This window comes from Colias eurytheme, chromosome 29 (genome assembly GCF_061535395.1).
Source record: "Colias eurytheme isolate Ceu_HAF_F1 chromosome 29, ilColEury1 Martin Lab GWU primary, whole genome shotgun sequence".
NCBI classification, from domain to species: domain Eukaryota; kingdom Metazoa; phylum Arthropoda; class Insecta; order Lepidoptera; family Pieridae; genus Colias; species Colias eurytheme.
Window position 1 is genome coordinate 2,821,924 of NC_143008.1, and position 19,172 is coordinate 2,841,095.

General features: G+C 34.0%; 2 protein-coding genes and 1 long non-coding RNA gene across 4 annotated transcripts; 2 read left to right on the forward strand and 1 right to left on the reverse strand.

The window, feature by feature from the left end:
- Positions 1 to 762: 762 nt before the first annotated feature.
- LOC149896104 (uncharacterized) lies at positions 763 to 2,176 on the reverse strand. 2 transcript variants are annotated; one of them, XR_016458369.1, is made up of 5 exons: positions 2,019 to 2,176; positions 1,492 to 1,726; positions 1,293 to 1,364; positions 1,095 to 1,174; positions 763 to 990 (listed from the first exon to the last, which is right to left on the reverse strand). It is a non-coding gene; the product is annotated as an uncharacterized LOC149896104 (long non-coding RNA). The 2 variants fall into 2 exon arrangements; XR_016458370.1 differs by lacking the exon at positions 2,019 to 2,176 and adding an exon at positions 1,815 to 1,997.
- Positions 2,177 to 6,197: 4,021 nt separating this feature from the next.
- Positions 6,198 to 11,064, forward strand: LOC149896105 (uncharacterized). Its single transcript, XM_090118406.1, has 3 exons — positions 6,198 to 6,476; positions 6,885 to 8,225; positions 9,608 to 11,064. The coding sequence occupies exons 1-3, from the start codon at positions 6,291 to 6,293 to the stop codon at positions 10,859 to 10,861; spliced, it is 2,781 nt and encodes a 926-aa protein (XP_089974532.1). The 5' UTR covers positions 6,198 to 6,290; the 3' UTR covers positions 10,862 to 11,064.
- Positions 11,065 to 11,674: 610 nt separating this feature from the next.
- LOC149896106 (thioredoxin-related transmembrane protein 2 homolog) lies at positions 11,675 to 14,287 on the forward strand. The gene is made up of 4 exons (XM_090118108.1): positions 11,675 to 12,041; positions 12,224 to 12,487; positions 12,875 to 13,009; positions 13,904 to 14,287. The coding sequence occupies exons 1-4, from the start codon at positions 11,749 to 11,751 to the stop codon at positions 14,022 to 14,024; spliced, it is 813 nt and encodes a 270-aa protein (XP_089974234.1). The 5' UTR covers positions 11,675 to 11,748; the 3' UTR covers positions 14,025 to 14,287.
- Positions 14,288 to 19,172: the final 4,885 nt, after the last annotated feature.

Genomic DNA, 19,172 nt, shown 5'->3' on the forward strand with positions numbered 1-19,172 from the left:
GGGACATTACTCCATTAACACTCAAGTATGAACATTGTACAATAACATTTTAGTTTGATCATAGTGTATTTAAAGTAATAAATTTTCATTGTTATGTGTGCTATTATGTGTTTCTAATTTATAATAATATTGATGACAATAATTACAGGTAGTATGTGACTCTGACCTTAAAATCTGCGATATTGTGTGTCACTGGAGAGGAAGTACACATGATTCCCGCATATATAGAGAAAGCTCAATAAAGCGGAGGTTTGAGGAGAATGAATTTCATGGGAAGCTGATTGGAGATAGCGGGTATCCTTGTACTTCGCATCTTCTAACACCAATATTAAGACCAAGGACACAGGCAGAAGAAAGGTACAACCTGAGTCACATACGAACGAGGAATACTGTAGAGCGTTGCTTTGGGGTGTGGAAGCAAAGATTCCGCATACTCAACGAAACAATGCGAGGGTCTCTGCAAGTGATCAAGACCACTATTGTTGCTTGTGCAGTTTTGCACAATTTAGCAATACTCTTTAATGAGTCTATTTTAAATCAAGGTATTTGTGCAAACTAATATGTAAACAAAGTATATTTAATAATGCCAATACATAAAAAATAAGCATATTTTAATTCTTTATTTTGTATTTTTCTAGATCCTTCAGGCCTTGAAAATCAATTATTAATCGATCCAACTATCCCTGATAATATAGAAGATGAAGACGAAAATATAAACAGGGCCATTTATATTGAAACTTATTTTAATCAATAAAAACCATATTTTATTATTTTTCAAAATTTATTTTTTTTAAATATTCCTCCTCTAATGCAAGTATTTGGAGCTTCTTCTCGTGAAGCTCCCTCTCTTGTTCTATTCTTAATAGGTGAAGCTCCCTCTCTTGCTCTATTCTTAATAGATGCAACTCTTGTTGTTGCTTCATTAATTCCTCCCTGCTTTTTTTTGCAAGGAGGAATAATTGATGCTCGTAATTGGAATTTGATTTCCCACTGTAAAAATAACATAAACATTAAACATTATTTCACATAAATCACAGCTGAACAATAAGCACAGGAAATTTCATGAAATTCTATTTTCAACATTACATACTTACGTTTTTTTTGGTTTAGCTTTGAAAATATGATGTGTAGGATTTATATGTGGCAATTCAGTGGAGAAATTTGGCAATTCAGGCTAAAAATAAAAAAATAATAATTATTTTAAAATAATATAAATTTTATTTATAATACTGATATTTTTGTATAACATAACTGATAAAAATATTATACAAATTATTATATAATATGATTACCTATGCATGTGCAGTGCTTTCATCATTTTCATTCAATTTCAATGTATCATCAGCAGACTCCTTAGTAACTTCCTATAAATATATAAAATATAATTACTCAATCTCACAATAAAAAACTATATATGCATAGCGCTATTATCCCTTAATGGATATTCCAAATTAAGGAATAATAGCAGTAGAAAATGTAAAAAATATAAACCTGTTGGCCATGTGTTGCATCGCTATCGAAAGGATTGTTATCAACCACAAACTCATTAGGAAGAGCTGCTATAAGCTCTTGATCTTCAGGCGGAGGACTTGGTGGCGGAGGTCCCCCGCCTGTCATGTTTCTTGCCGTTCTAAATTTGTGTTCCGAAGCCTTAGCTTTCTTCAAATTCCTCCACTGATTTTGTATTTGGCTTAAGTCCCTTTTATGGAGTGAAATGATATTATAACTGAAATATAAATACAATAATAATGTTATTACACTGTAACAATTTATTAAATACAAGAAACTGTTAGAATAAGTAAAACTAAAATAACCAAGACAAAACATCTTCCCATGCAAGTTTTTTTGCTGTATTTGTATTAGTCGACGTATCCTTATTCTCTAATATAATATGTGCTCGCTCGAGCACTAATTATTTTCGAAGCACTTTCTAAAGAGCAATATATATTTATTAATAAGCATTAAAACATGTAAGGAAATAAGTACATTCTATTAGATTTCTTGTGTACATTACGTACCTTATCCTCCTCACTCCAATTCGTCGAACGAGAACGTTTATTGATCATTGAACTCATTTTAAATTAAAACTGAATTTGAATTTATCAAAAATCTCAAATCTGTACAAATGTTTGAAATTTGAAAGTTATCAATATCCTGTCAGTTAAACGTCATACAAAATAAAGTCTACCATTCATATTTGTCAAAAAGTACATTTGTAGTCAAGTTTTACGTGAATAGCGGGTTTTATTTCGATAATGTTACTAGAAAAAAATACATATATTGACGTAACTTAGTTGAGAGACTGCTGAGATAGGTTTATAAGTACCTAAGATTATTTTAATCATTGTTTAAGGAGTTGAGAGTTATTTAACTGACTGCCACACTCAGAAAGATTCATTAAATTAGTCCTAATGAGTAATTAACTAATTATCATTAAATCTGCTAATTGACGCTACATCCCAGAGACAAAATTTAAGGGTTCATTATTTAATGACAACTTTAAGTATCCATTGACAACGGACCAGTGGGTGGGGCTTAAAAAACATGGCTACGTATTGTGTGCAACAAAAGAATTAACCTTATGTTTACATTGAATTAGTGTCATCAATTTTAATTATTTATGTTTTCTATAAATGAATTTTTTCAATTTGTTGGATCATGAATGGATTAATGAATCCTCATTAATATCATTATGTTTTTTCACAGCATCCTTCTTTAAACTCCGATTTACTAGACGCTGATGTCGTGCCTATATATTTTTTTAGCTTTATTTGATAAAAAAGAGCAAAGTAACGTAATGTCAGCAGCAACATTATTTCCGGAGCAAATGGTAATCCTCTTTTCGTTAGTTTCCTTAGGTCGGGTGCCAGCAAAGGCAATATAACATTTTTTACAGAATCTGGTGTGAATCTATATCGTGCATGGAATTCCTGAACAGAGTATTTTGTGAAGGGATCAGAATTATCTCGTAAATACCGCCTCGGCCCGACTTCTCTATTCCTTCTGGCATAGTCCACAAAGTCAATAAAGTCTATGAGATCAGACATCTTTACCAATCTTTAATATTGAAAAAACTTTTAATTAATGCTAATGTGATTTTTTTACCTATTAAAAATAAAAATATAACCTCAAGTCCGCAAACGCAAATGTCAAAATCAACCATTAAAAAGTTAAGTAAAGGTTTTGCTGTACTTAACTTTAATTGTCATTAAGGGACGGTAATGAACCGTTAACTGTCTCTGAGAGCGAACTTTTTTAAATCTGTACTAAGGAACGACTTAAGTAACCATTAAACGTCTCTGAGTGTGGCAGTGAGAGGTGTTTATGCAACAGATCAGTCAGTTTTTATAAGTAAGGCTGGTAATTTTTTACGACATCACATTAGAAACCTCAAAAATAGCAGTACTTCTCCACTATTTAATGGATGTTATTATACATATAAACCTTCCTCTTGAATCACTCTATCTATTAAAAGAAACTGCATCAAAATCCGTTGCGTAGTTTCAAAGATTTAAGCGTACAAAGGGACATAGGGACAGAGAAAGCGACTTTGTTTTATACTATGTATAATATAATAATGATAGTGATAGCACAGTATTACAATATTATTTCCTACAGTAAGGAAACGCCTTTGATGTCGCGCGATGCCGCCGCCAGCGTAGGTACTTACGCTGCCACACGAAAATACGCTAGGGTTGCAACAAATGGGAAATAAAACAATTGTGATTATTAATATTATGATGAAATCATTTATTCATATGTACATTCAAAATAATTGCGATTATTAAATCTGATGTAATCATTTGTTCATAAATATATAATTACAGATATTGCACTGCTAAATATTATTTACGTGGACACTTTATTTTTGGATGTTCTTAATTGTATATTATACCATTTAAGAAGTAATGCATTCGCATTGGGATGTACAATCTGATTAGAAAATAATGAGGACAACATATACATAGCTTTGATTTTAATTCAACAGATACAATTATTAATACAATCTTTCTGAAATATTGTTTCCTTCTGGGATTTCAATGTAGATTTACATCCGTAAACGGAACAGTTTTTGCGCGCCATAATAGAATATGTAAGTACCTATGTATAATAAAATTATTACACAAAAAATACGACTGCGTCGTCCTTTCGCGATAGTTAATGCAAACTCAGCGTGATTGCATTAAGCGGCCCGCGTCGCCCGACCCCCCGCCAGTTCCCCTCCGTTTCTCTGCACAAGTACATTCGTCGCCATACTGTAGGAAATATGGTGATACTGTGGTGATAGTCCGGCTAACGAAAGATAAGACTGGAAAAGGCGGCAAATTCAAAAAATCATCATATTAAGGTAACCTAATGGTAACTTAGGTTATAGTTGGAAATAAAGTTTTGATACTTTAATTTATTATTACGAGCTTTGTTTTTTTGAGAGATTAACAACCTCTACAAACTCTTCATCTATATAATATTATATATATGTAATCTGGTACAGTTATCTGATACAGATAAAAAAAAGAACAGCTAGTGAAAGTAATAAAAAACATAATAAAATACAATTAAATTTTGTTTAATCAATATAATCATATTAAATCTAAAAGCCGCGTTCAGCCGCGAATAAAGAATAAGAATCACTATCATTATCTCTGACATCATTAACTCTTCCATTTCTGCAGTTATTCCATCTTGTTTTTTTTGTACTGCTCTTCAACATGAATAACATGGTTCGGTCATAGAAGAAATCTCGTTGAGATACTGATTTTGTGTCTTTAAACATTTTGAACGGACAGATCGTTCAATTTTATATTGTTGCTTTAATAGTTTATAACTGGATTACTGGTATCATCCATGCAAAATAATAATAATAATATTAAACAAATCATATAATGTGCAATGCAATCAAGATGAAAAGTATCAAAATATCAAGTCACACTGTGTGTTTTTCCTTGAAAACTACATCTCTTTCAAATTGTTTCTTTTTAAATTTATTAATCATAGTTTAAAGTTTTCGTCATGTTTTCAACTCAGTTTTCAATTATTAGAAATCACTAAAATCCTAAGCTAAAATCGCAGAAAATAAAATCACTTTGACAAGCTTTGACACATCAACAACTCAGGTTTTAATGACAGTTAACTGTTAAGTGTTGCCAAATAAATTTTCGAAATAAAAAGCCAGTCTCATCTTTCGAACCAGACGTGACTAGTATAGATTTATTTATTGATTTAATAAATGAAACGATACCAATTTAAATTTCGCGCTGTTTATGTATGATGTGCGCATGTCTTAATGCTCTAAGGCGCATGCGCAGGTTTCAATTATTTTATAACTAGTGCCCCGGCTTCGCCCGTGGTACATATTTAGTATCCTATATCCTTCTCCTGGCTCTAAACTACCTCCCTGCCAATTTTCAGCTAAATCGGTTCAGCCGTTCTTGAGTTATAAGTGGAGTAACTAACACGACTTTCTTATAAATATATAGATTTTAATAAAATAAATAATTTAACAATTTCAATGATGGACCTATACGGACCTAACGGTAAAGAATACGATTTTGATAAAATTCGCCAATTTTGATATGGATGAGGTGCTAAAGTGTAATTTTTTTATACCCAAAATTAAAAAAAAAATATTTAAAAAAAAACTAAAGGGGACCTAACGAAAAAATTGTGGGACCTTATAGGACCTAACGAAGACCTATAGATTAAGGTCATTTTTGACCCAAAATTCTATGGATGGGGTGCTAAAGTGTAATTTTTTTATACCTAAAATTTAAAAAATTATTTAAAAAAAAACTAAAGGGGACCTAACGAAAAAATTGGTGGACCTTAAAGGACCTAACGGGGACCTAACGATCAAGGTCATTTTCGACCCAAAATTCCATAGATGGGGTGCTAAGTTTGCACTGGTCGTCCGCGTCGCCCTGCGTCGCGTCGCCTCAACCCACCCTTAAAATCAATTATTGCTTGGTTGCTCAAATGTGCACAGTGGTATTCAAGCCTTATTGAATATACTTTATCTCTTCGTTGGACGTTCGAATATGATTTATCCACTTATCTGTCCGTTTTGAATCTTTTTGAATGGTGTCTGTTGTTGAGTTCTGTGGATTCATTTTGACGGGTATATTTTTAACCTGTAAAACTGTCAAATTTACATTTCATTTTCTCCTAGCAATTCTGCACTATGAAAATAGATGATTGATGAAGTGTTTGTGGTTTGCGCTGCATGCTCATTCCCAAACTTTGTAAAACTAAACTTATTTTACACAATATACATAATTTTTCAAAACTCTAAAATGAGCAAACAAGTCGACATAAAAGCATTAGTATCACATATAGTAAAAGGAGATGGAATGGATAAATGTCGCATTTGTATGGGAAGTACAAAGGAAGGTCGAGTGTTCTTAGAGGACACAGTAATGATGGACGAAGGAAAAGCAGTTACCCTGGCCGAAATCCTTGAAAGAATAACGGGAATACAGGTATGTCATAACATTGTATGTATTGTTTATATAATATTTGCGATAAACGGAACGTCCACATTTTGACGGTACAAAATGGCGGCAGAAAGTATGCAGTAATTTCGGATAGTAATTTACGGTTTCTCTTTTATTACCTAGTTACGATACCAGAGCGCAAAACATATCTTCTATTTTAAATACGATAAGCGTTCGAACCTTAAAATGTTCCAGCAGCTTACGGAAAACTTTACTAATTTAAACGATGTAAACAATCGACAGTACTGTACACAAAACTGTTCTAAATTATTTAATAGTTACTTTACGTAGAATTGAAAATGCAAAGTTTGCTTTGTAAACCGTTCGTCATATGGGCAGTATTCTAAACATATCTTGGAGTCGTGACCATTTGACTAGTCCCATTGATTACAGATGCAGCTGCAAGACGATCTGCCGGCAGGAATCTGCTCATCTTGCTCTGTGTCGGCTCTGAACGCTGCCGAATTTCGTGTTCTTTGCCATAAAGCGAAATCCGAATGGGATATATTAATAGATCTCTTGGATAACCTCCCCATGCCAACAGATAAGCAAAGCACGGCAATATTTGCAGTAATAAACAAAAACGAAATGACTATAGTCGATGATTTCAACGAACCAGTATCTAAAGATTCAGTAGCTACAAAATTATCCGAACATCTCTCAGGCAAATCACAGAGACAGATATATACATGTACAGAATGTTGTAAAACTTTCCGAAATCCATATCAATTGTATGTTCATTTAAAGGAGTCTACGGATATGAAAAGAGCATGTTATATATGTGGAGATGTAATGATGAGGGATTTGTTAGTTTCACATTTGAATAATAGTCACAATAAAAAGCCTATAGAATGTAAAGACTGTCCTGCGCTTTTAATAAGTTTTGAACAGTATAATGACCATCGGACTAAGTTTCATGCTCTAAGTACAAACATTTGTATAGATTGTGGGCAATCGTTTCAATCGATAAATGCCCAACATGCCCATATGTCAATACACACACCAAAGTCATGTCCTAGATGCGATAAAATATTCAAGAACCAAAAATGTTACATACATCACTTCAAAAACTGTATCGATAATGTTAAGAGTACAAACACGTCCCTATTAGACAAAACACCAATCAGAGTTGGATTGCGAGGTAGCGTTGATAAAAAATGTGTTTGTGATTATTGCGGCAAAGTATTTGCTGGTAGAAAGATCATATCAGCGCACATACAAATCGTTCATATGAAAAATACGCATCAACCTTGTGTTCATTGTGGAAAATTGCTGGCCGCAGCTCATATGTCAGAACATGTGAAGTCACATGACTTCAACCACACCTTTAAATGTAATCAATGTGGGATAGTTTTGAAATCTCGCCTCGGCTACGTTCAGCACTTACGCTTACACTCGGGAGAGCGACCTTACGCGTGTAAGCAATGTGGAGAAACATTCTCAACGTCATCACGACGATCAGAGCATGTACGGAGAACGCATAAGAAATCGGAGATCGTATTAAAACACGCGTGTACGTACTGTACAGCGAAGTTTCGTCTGCCCTACCGTTTACGAAATCATTTACTAACGATGCATCCAAATGAATGTGATTTACCAGAGATGAAATATAAGTGTACGGTTTGTGATGAGAGATTCAGTACATGTCGAGGCTTGGTGCATCATAGCAAAAAACATCAGAATGTGATGCTGTTCAAGAGGCAGATTAGGGATGCTGAGTTTAAAATTTTGAATGTGTAACTGTTGAAGCATAATTATGAATAATTATAAAATATTTGTTTTTTTTTTTTGTAAGAAATATGTTATTGGCAAGTTTCTTTTTAATTCTATACTTACCTATTAAAATAATATATTGCAAAGATTTAACTTATTACTTTGGTGTCTTTTTTGAGTTCTATAGTTTTTAAAATGGATATTAAATATGAAGCTGAACTTATGAATTTAATATCAATTGATTGAAAATAAACATATAAAAATTATTCAGTTTAATTTTGTTCTACAAACCTCTGCTCTGAATTTGACCAGAATGTAGTTTTTATTGAGTGGAAATAATATTTTCTTTGATTATTTCATTCATGACCGCCTCCTTGGTACAGTGATTGTCGCGTGAGCGCGGAACCGAGGGGTCCTGGGTTCGATTCCCGGTGGAGACGAAGAAAAAAAAATTTCTCGGTCTGGCAGGACACAGAAGGCTAATCACCTACTTGTCCCTAAAGAATTTTATTATTTCATCATGATGTTCTTTGTATAAATAACTTTACCGCTTTTCCGCCCTCCGAACTGTATATTTACTGAATACGAAATATTTTTTATTCAAAACATTATCCTCTGGGATCTAATGATATTGGGACCTTTAAACCCACTTTACCTAATGAAGTATTGTCAGGGTAATAGCAAAAGACTTGGCTGTAGTACATTAAAATGGAAATTAATCAATTGAATATAAAAATTAAAGTACATAATATGAAGTCATAACCTACTTATATGCTCTTAAAAGATGGCGACACTATCTTTTACGCCAGGAGAATTTCACCTCCCGTTGGCGCCCGCGCCGCGCCGCTGTGGATAGAGCATTTCAAATCCTCATACCTACCTAGTTTTATTTTTTTAGTTTAACCCATTGAGCCCCAAGTGGCCCGATCGGTCCACGACACAATAGATTTTCTATTGTATCTGTGGTTCCGGGGCCTGAGTTAGTAGAGCAATAATTTTTTAACGGTCTGGTATACGTAAAGGCAAAAAAGCCCTCATTTGATCCCTCAGAAAACACCTAAATAATTAATCGTCATGTAGGTACCTATTCTTATTCAGGGAGCTTATAGATGGCATGCTTTCTGCCAATCTCATAAAACAATTTCTTGCAAAATGTGGATGTTACTGAATTATATCAAACGATTTCAAAAGTCTTCAATGGTTTGACGATACATTATTAGGTATTGTTCAAAATTATGTATTTTTTTATTTAGAAAACGTAATTCAATACAGAAATATTGATATAGCTTTTTTGTCTGTCTCATCAGCGGCTTTCCCGTAATTTTTTTTAACTTTTGTGTGCCTACTGTCTTTGTACTAATTTTAAGTCTTCCGAAAACCTAAACGTGCTTTCTATTTTTCAGATATATGATGAAGACTTATGCCCGAAAGGAATATGTGCAGCTTGCACAGACCTAGCCAAGGCAGCCTATGAATTCAAAATTTTAGTGCGATCTTCAACTAGTTTTTGGTTAAACTGCTTCAACTCTTTAGATCTGCTCTCAGATGGAAACAAATGCTCCAAATCTTTATACGCTATCTTCAACGACAATCTCTCCTTGCAAACGGTTAGGAACTTTGACGGGAATGCGAAAAATTTCGTCAACCATTTTCTAAATCAGCCCAAAAGGGAGAAAACACACGATAAACACGACAAGAAACAAAGGATTTCAAGGAATGGGCCGTCTTGTGCTTGCACTGATTGCGGCAAAGAGTTCCACAGCCCATATTATTTGAATTTGCATTTGAAAAACAGCAGTGAAAAGGAAGCGTGCCTGTTGTGTGCAAGCATGGTTAATAGAGGTGAAGAAATGAAAAATCACTTGGCTAGTGTTCATAAAATTGAAATGTTATTGTGCAATGAATGTCCGACACTTCTGAAAAATGCTCTAGACTTGAAGAGGCATCAAAAGAAGTGCCATTCAACGAATGCATACACTTGTACTCAATGTGGAAGGACGTTTACCAGGCAAGCAACTTTCGAGCTTCATGCCCAAATGCATATGGTTAGAACTTGTCGCGCGTGTGGCGATCAATTCACAAATCGTGGTTGTTACCGCGTTCACAGGTCGAAATGTGAGCCAGATGCAAAACCAGACTTAAAAACGATACCACGGAGCAAGCGGTCTAACGTGCGCGATCCAGCTACGTTCATTTGCGACTATTGCAATAAAACATACCATTCACGACCTCAGTTGCAAAACCATATTATTTGGATTCACATGGACGTAAGACCGCACCAATGTCAATGGTGTGGAAAAAGGTTCTACACGCCGGCTCGTTTAGCGGAACACACTGTGGTGCATACGCGGGAAAGAAACTTCGGTTGTGACATTTGTGGTGCGAAATTAGTTTCAAAAATGGCCGCCGTTTACCATAGACGAAGGCACACGGGTGAAAAACCATATGAGTGTGAGGACTGTGGGGAGAAGTTTATTTCGTCTTCAAGGAGATCAGAGCATGCGAAACGAAGGCATGATAAAGGAACGCGATTACCATGTTCTCTATGTTCAGCCAGTTTTGTTAGAACTCATGAACTAAAAAAGCATATGAATAAATCTCATTGGTTGGATGATGGTTTGAAAAAGGAAAAGGAAATGATGGAAATTGTGAAATAGCTAAGAAACAAACAGATAAACAATAGGATTTGATAAAGAGTGTGATAAATGAATGTAAAGGAACTAATTTCTTGTTAATAGTGAAGCCAAGTGGGCTATGTGGGAGTAATTTATATTTTTATAATGAAAAGTTTTCTCTCTCAACACTATTAAAGTTACTTTGAGAAATATTGTTAATCATACATGCATTTACGTTTTCATTTTTGAAAGTTTATCCAATGTTTTTTTGTTGACATAGCAAAAAATTATGGATCATATAATAAAATTTTGATAAGATTTCATCGTTTTATTTTCTAGTTATCAGCTTACCTTACCATGAGCATAGACTAATACATGCCATGAGATATAATAATCTTCACATCTGTGCATTGAAATTTTAACTCTTTCTTTTGAATTTCCATATTTAATGATTAATATTAATAAATGAGAAAAATAATCTATATCAAGTTTCAATCCAAATTTGGAACAAAAAAATATTTTTAATAAAGTTAGGTTCACTTCTAGTATAAAAACATAATAAATAATTATAAAATAGTATCAATATCATTCTAGTCTCACTATACACGCAGTTGTTTAGTGAGACTAGAATGAGTGATCAGTTCACACAATTTCTCGCAATCGACCCCAGCTGCGTCTTCATTTCAATTGGTGACTATATAGACAGATTGTATGTCTGTATGCTGCATGGCACGTTTGATGGAAAAAATTGTCCATCCAAAATCCAAGTAAGTACTAAACGTTTCCAAACGTTCAAAATTTAAATCAATTGACACATGACAGCTATGCTGACAAATGACACTTGACACTCTTGACAGATCCATTAAAATAGTAAGGGCACGGCTCCGTCGATTTTGTTCTCAAATTTTTATTAAAATACTGTTTAAATCATGGCTTTTAAAAGTGATCTGAAACAATTAGTGAAACCGTATTATTGGGTTAACATTCTACTTAGTGTATCCTATGTATTTGCTAAACGGACAAATTTTACATGTGAATTTTTGTTTCCAAACGCCGACTGCGAACTGGACAGTCGGGAAACGGAAATCCTATTTTTCTTAATTATCGTCGTGATGCTGAGGACTCGGAAGGCGGGAAGTGTGACAATGGTCAATTATCTGTCGTCTTCATTCGTTTATACCAAGATTGCTAATTTAATTCTGTGGTTATATGCAGATGTGCGGTGCGTATATTTATTTTAAGTGTAACCCTGGGAGGGATGTAAATTTAACTATTTCAATTGAATGTTAATAGAATGTATGATTTATTACGATAATAAATTTAAAATATATTGCGCCAACGGGATATCTACTTAATATTCACGGTCAAAATTTTTGCCTCCTTTACACATTATAATTTTTACAGGTATGGCATTCCCTATGGTGCGATTCTCATCCTATCAGCATTACTCCTCCCGGAACCAACATACTCTGGACCAGAGCTGATCACCTACTTCCGAGGACCTCAGATCCTGGAGGATGAGCTAAAACACCATAAGAACACCACTTGGCTTGTATGTCTGTATGCTGCATGGCACCCAGCGTGTGTTAACTTTGCACCTGTATTCGCTGAGCTGTCAGCAAGTTATAATTTGGAAAACTTCAAGTTTGGGAAGCTGGATGTTGGCAGGTTAGTAATGTATATTGTATGTAATAATATATTTTTACAAGAGACTTTGTCCATATTTTCACATAATATTATAGTTAAATCTGCAAGGCCTATACTATTTTGATTTACTTATTTGGCTAAAAAAATCTTTATTTTGTCACTTTACTAAAACTAAAACAAAAACAAAAATGGTTGTCTGTAAAGTCGGTTTAATGACGATAGTTGAACGTAACAATTCAACTGTTTTTTTTGTACATGTCACATCAGATCTCTCAACTTTGTGAACCGCTTTGATAATACTGTTTTCATTTTAAAGCTATGTCTTCCTTGTAGTCCCATTTAAGTTCCTTAATTTGAAAGCATTTTACTTTTTTTATAAAAAAAAAATTATTATTAATTACTCTCTAGATACCCTGAGGCAGCGACAAAATACAGAGTGCAAGATGGTCCAACCAGTCGACAGTTACCGACAGTGATACTTTTCAGCGAGGGCCAGGAAAAGATGAGACGGCCACACGCTGACCACACTGGGAAGCTTCAGAAGTTAGTATTTTATGTATACTTGCGGTCCGCCCCGGTTTCGCCCGTGGTACATATATGTTTAAACTATCCTATCTCTCAAGTTGGATCGAACTGCACATGGTGTGCGAATTTTATTATAATCGGTTAAGTGGTTTAGGAGTCCATTGAGGACAAACATTGTGACACGAGATTTATATATATTAAGAAGTTTAAAAGTACTTGTGAAGATTTTTTTGATTTTTATGCCGGATATTTTCCGCGCGAATAAAATCTGCGCGATTTTTTTCCGCGGTCAAAATTATACCTATACGCACTGCGGATAAAATTCCGCGCGGAATTTGTCAGTTCGATGCAGTTCGTCGCACAAAACGAACGTCTAAAATGGATAACCGACCAATTTTGATTTATTTGCTACTACGGCGGCGACGTATCAGACGTATAAAAAGAAGCCATGGATTGGATTCACATTTATGTTTGGAAAAATTATGCGTTAATGCAGTCAACTTAATTTAGGACATCCATACTACTAGACTGACCGGTTGGCGTGGTTGGTAGTGGCTTTGCCTTCCAAGTCAGAGGTTGTGGGTTCGATTCCCACCCGGGGCAAATATTTGTGTGATGAACATATATATTTGCTTGTGTCTGGGTGTTAATTATCTAAGTATTTATTTAAAAATAATATAGAGGGTGTCCCAAAATTTCAGCCCGATACGTCCAGTGGTTTGGGCTGTGCGTTGTTAGATCACTATATCAGTCACCTTTGAGTTTTATATATATAGATTTTATATTTTGCAAAAGTCTGGTAAATCCGTGCAGTTTCAAGATTTTGCTGTAATAAACGGACTGGAATAGAAAAGCATTTATTTCAGAATCCTATACACATTTTTGTTAAAATATATCTCGTATTTTTTTCAGGTTTCTCTTTTCGAAAGACAACCTAAAAGCGGTGTTCGACATCGACGGAATATACCAAGATTGTAAAGCTAAAATGAGCGCCAAAAGTAAAAAGACCGAAAAGATGGAAAAGACGGAGTAGACGTAGGTGGTCTTTTATTAGAAAATATAAGTGCTAATGTAGAAGATATAAGAAATACAACAAAATAATAATGTTCCTCGCACAGTATGATATTAAAGGTTAAAACTAAATATATACAGGATGTTCAGTAAGTAGCATACCAAATATTGACAAAAAATACTTTGAATTATTGCCAGTGTCAAAAAGATTTGATATTTAAATTTTTTTACCTGTACAAATGCACAGTACAGTAGAATCCTTTTATTATGACTCCGCGCTCATTATGACGCAATACATAGTGAATTTTGGTTTTCATATAAAATTATTTACAAAAATTTGGATAAAATGACTTCCTTTATAGTTACATGTTGTTTATTGTAACTAATTTTGTAACACTTTCGAGTGTTTGGGAGAATTATGTGATATCCGACGATGTAGACCTCCTGTATATAGAACACAAATATAATATGGCATCTAACAAATATATTGTCTGTACAACTATAACAAAAAATTGCAAAAAAGTGACTAACAACACCAAATAACAAGTGCTAATATTAGGGTTATGGTTTGCATTTTATATAAAAGAAGATCTGAATAGCATTTAAGTAAATTGCATGTCTGTATGTAAATTGTATTTTTATTTAATTTTTTTTATTTTTACGTAAAAAATTTAACTAAGTACCTACATGGTAATAATGAGAAAAACTTCTTGTTTATACAGGGTGTCCCAAAAAGTAGTGATGAACGGAAGCTGGGAGGTAGAGGACCTAGAGAGCTATCCGAATCACCCCCATGTATGTTATGCGATTTTTCGTATTTTCGGAGTTATGACATTTTTTTCAATTTTTCATCTATCGCTGAGTACGATGAGATTTTTATTTATGGTGACGTGACTTATTGCGCTAGATGCTTGATTTTTTTTTGTGTGGTAAGCTGAAAGATAGGCCAATTCAGTATGGTAACATTTACTATCGTTAGATCTTCGAATGGAATAAAAAAAGAATTAAATGCCAAGAAAGATAAAATTACCCAGTATGTTCACAACTTCAAGGGCCCATAAAAAAATAAAATCACATAAAAAAAGTTTTCCATTTGGCTTTTAAAAACTCGCTCTATCTATCAGGTAGCTACCCTAAAAATTTCATTTTATTATTCAGAAGGCTTCAATCGAAAAATTGAAATCTAAATGTGGTAAGTGCAAAAATTTTATTAACATGATGATCATTAAAACCAAATTAAAACCCATAAATAGGTGTTTAATTACCAGAAATTTTTAAAATAACCCCGCTGTTGCTCAATGCAAGTGCGACATCACCGTAAAAAGTTGTCTTTTAAATGTCTGAATGCCCTTTTATCATTTTTAATGGTTTCTTCTGCTACTATGAATTTCCGGGTTATTTCGTCCAAATTGTAGCATTCTCTCAAGTAGCCGAGGTCTTTTTAGTATCCCCATTGAAACAAATCAATGGGGTTTAGGTCGAGGGACCGTGCAGGCCAGGCTTTAAGGCAGGCGTCACCAGCGCATGCGCAGGCTGCAACGACCAATCCATCTTTCAGGGTATCTTTGCCCTTTAGCCTGGCCTCGACGGTCCCCGGACATAAACCCTATTGATTTTTTTCCGTGGGGATACTACAAAGACGAGAGACTGCCACAATTTGAACGAAATAACCTGGAAATTCATAGTAGCAGAAGAAACCATTAAAAATGATAAAAGGGCATTCAGACATTTAAAAGACAACTTTTTACGGTGATGTCGCACTTGCACTGAGCAATAGCGGGGTCATTTTAAAAATTTCTGGTAATTAAACACCTTGTTATTGGTTTTAATTTGTTTTTATTAATCATCATGTTAATTCAATTTTTGCACTTACCTCATTTAGATTTCAATTTTTCGATTGAAGCCTTCTGAATAATAAAATGAAATTTTCAGGGTAGCTACCTGATAGATAGAGCAAGTTTTTAAAAGCCAAATGGAAAACTTTTTTTATGTGATTTTATTTTTTTACGGGCCCTTGAAGTGGAGAACATACTGGGTAATTTTATCTTTCTTGGCATTTTAATTCTTTTTTTTATTCCATTCAAAGATCTAACGATAGTAAATGTTACCATACTGAATTGGCCTATCTTTCAGCTTAGCACACAAAAAAAATCAAGCACCTTCCGCAATAATTGACGTCACCATGAGTGAAAATATCACCGTACTCGGCGATAGGTGAAAAATTGAAAAAAACGTCATAACTCCGAAAATACGAAAAATCGCATAACATACATGGGGGTGATTCGGATAGCCCTTTAGGTCCTCTACCTCCCAGCTTCCGTTCATCACTACTTTTTGGGACACCCTGTATATTTTTGAACATGGATAGTTTTTTTTTTTATAAATTTGTATGAAACCTATTGTTTACTACAAATGTTCGAAGATATGAACAAATATTTTATTATCTGTGACGTCACAAAAGAGAAAATTCTATGTATTGGTCAATAAAATTATTTTGTACCTATTATGCTATTCGCTTTTGCGATATTTTAAGGATTGCAGCTATTTCTCACTGCAAGTTTGAACAAATACATATTAATATTATGTAAAATGTATTGTATTATTTTAAAAACGTTTTTGCCATCGTCAAATTGCCACGCCATTTAAACACCACAAACGTAGTTTAAGATTAATGTGTTCACTTGTTTGTTGATAATTTTGTAGATTTAAATAAATTAAGTATTGAAAAAAAAACAATATTTTTTATTAATTTCCCTAAAAAGTTTATAAATTCTAACTCTAATTAATTTTGATTATTATGCATCACTAGCTGCTCCGCGCGAATTCACCCCCGTGGCTCCACTCCTGTTGGTCGTAGCGTGATGATAAATGAGCTATCTAACACCGAAAGAATTTTTCAAATCGGACCCTACTGGTCCGATTTGAAAAATTCTTCCCGAGATTAGCGCGTTTGAACAAACAAACAAACTATTCAGCTTTATAATATTAGTATAGATTATGACCATGCAGGTTAGAAAAAAGCTAAACCCACTACATAATAAATTTGAGTTTAAAAATCCACTTTACACTCAATTTTTCTGCAAATGTTTGCTTGCCTGAAAGAAATAGCTTCACGCAACCAAAATTTCATCTGATCTTAAAAGAAGTCTCATCTTTGCTAAGTTTTTTATTGTACGCTAGGAACTTTCATAAACCGGATAATATATTTAAAGCCAAGTCGATAAATATTGATAATATATTTAAAGCCAAGTCGATAAATATTGATAATATATTTAAAGCCAAGTCGATAAATATTGATAATATATTTAAAGCCAAGTCGATAAATATTCTAAACAAGACCATTGATCAACACAATCTTTTTTGAGTAACATCAGAGTTTGGATAGTTTAAGTAAAATTTATACTTTTTAATATACAGGGTGTCCCACTGTTGGTAAACTAAGCGCGAAGGAACTTGCAGTCTTGCATGCACTGATCACGTAAAAAATACTTAAACAACAAAATTACGTCAAAAATTTTTTGCTAAATTTTCCTGTAAATCCCATGTTTTCGTCTCTAGCTCGGTGCAGCCGGCATATACGCGTCTTTCCAAACTATACAGCGCCAGTACGCATGCGGACTAATCGTGTATGTTTCGGAGTAAGCGCGGCATCTTTCATTGCTCGCGTTTATATTATTGTATTGTTGTTTTTTAATCTATGATTACAATGCATGCACGAATGTTGCCTACTGATCGTGTATAGTTTGTATCGTGGACGCTTGCGTCTTCGTTCCCGACTTACTTATAATTGAATCTTGTCAAAAAGTAAAAAAAAAAATCAAAGTAAAAAGTGCTAAAAAGTAAAAATCTAATAAGTCCAAACTACAAAGTATACCCTAGTATTTGCGTACTACTGTTGTATAGATTGGAAGAACTTTGTATAAAAGTTAGTTCCAAACTATACGTGATTAGTTTCACACCGTTGCGTGCTGGCCTTGTATAGTTTGGAAATACGCGGCATATACCGCTACGCTAATGTGAGCATTTTGTCTATGAAAACATAATCTTCAACGATAGCTCACGAGCTGGTGGCAAAGTTGGGCGGGTTGCATGTTATGGGTGTACACATAGTGTTTTAAGAATTCATCTATTTGAAGAAAAATACGTCTGGAATTTTGTAAGTATTTTTTACGAACTCAGCGTATGCAAAACTATAACCTCCTTTGAGCTTAGTATAACAACAGTGGGACACCCTGTAGATATAGATCATAAGAGTTTTCAAATTTTATTTCTTGTTTGTGAATCATCATCATCATCAGCCCATATACGTTCCCACTGCTGGGACACGGGCTTCCTATGAGGGTACAGGCCATAATCCACCACGCTGGCCAAGTGCGGGTTGGCGTTTTTAATTAAATTCTATGTTGGCTAGTCTGTAGAATATTATAAGTTTTAGATATATGTTAGGTTTTAGGTGGTGTGTAGGTGTAGGAAATGAAACAAAGAATTGAGAAAAATACTTTATTATTCACAAAATAATACAATATAGCACAAAACTTATACACAACACTTTATATTATGATTCATGTGAAAAATCCTAATAAATCTATTTTATATAAAGAATATGTATTTGTATATTTGTATTATTTATAATGCGAAAGTAACTCTGTCTGTTACTCAATCACGCCTAAACTACTGAACCAATTTGCATGAAATCTGGTATGGAGATGTTTTGATACCCGAGAAAGGACATAGGCTACCTTTTATTGCGAAATAAACTATATTTTAAAGTTTATTTCAAACAAAGAAACAATGAACACTTTATAAGGGAAGGGTAAGGGCGTATTCAGAAAGAAAGCTCATAATTTATAAGCGCTTACCGGCGCTTGTCAGCGCTGGTTCGTTCTACACAAAGGAAGCAGGTTGAAGCAGACCAATACAAATTTTATATAGCAGCGCCCAGCGCTGACCAGCGCGTGTTGAAGCTTGTCGGAACTTGTCGGCGCTTATCGGCGCGTGTTCATATATTTTCAGTTTTCAGCTTTCTTTCTGAATACGCTCTAACACTGGTTATTGTGTCACACTAAAAATAACAAAAACATAAACTAAATTATTAATCTAGCAAATTGTAATACTTGTAGCAGTTTACATTTTATTTTCATTATTTAATATACTTACTCATGGACGTATA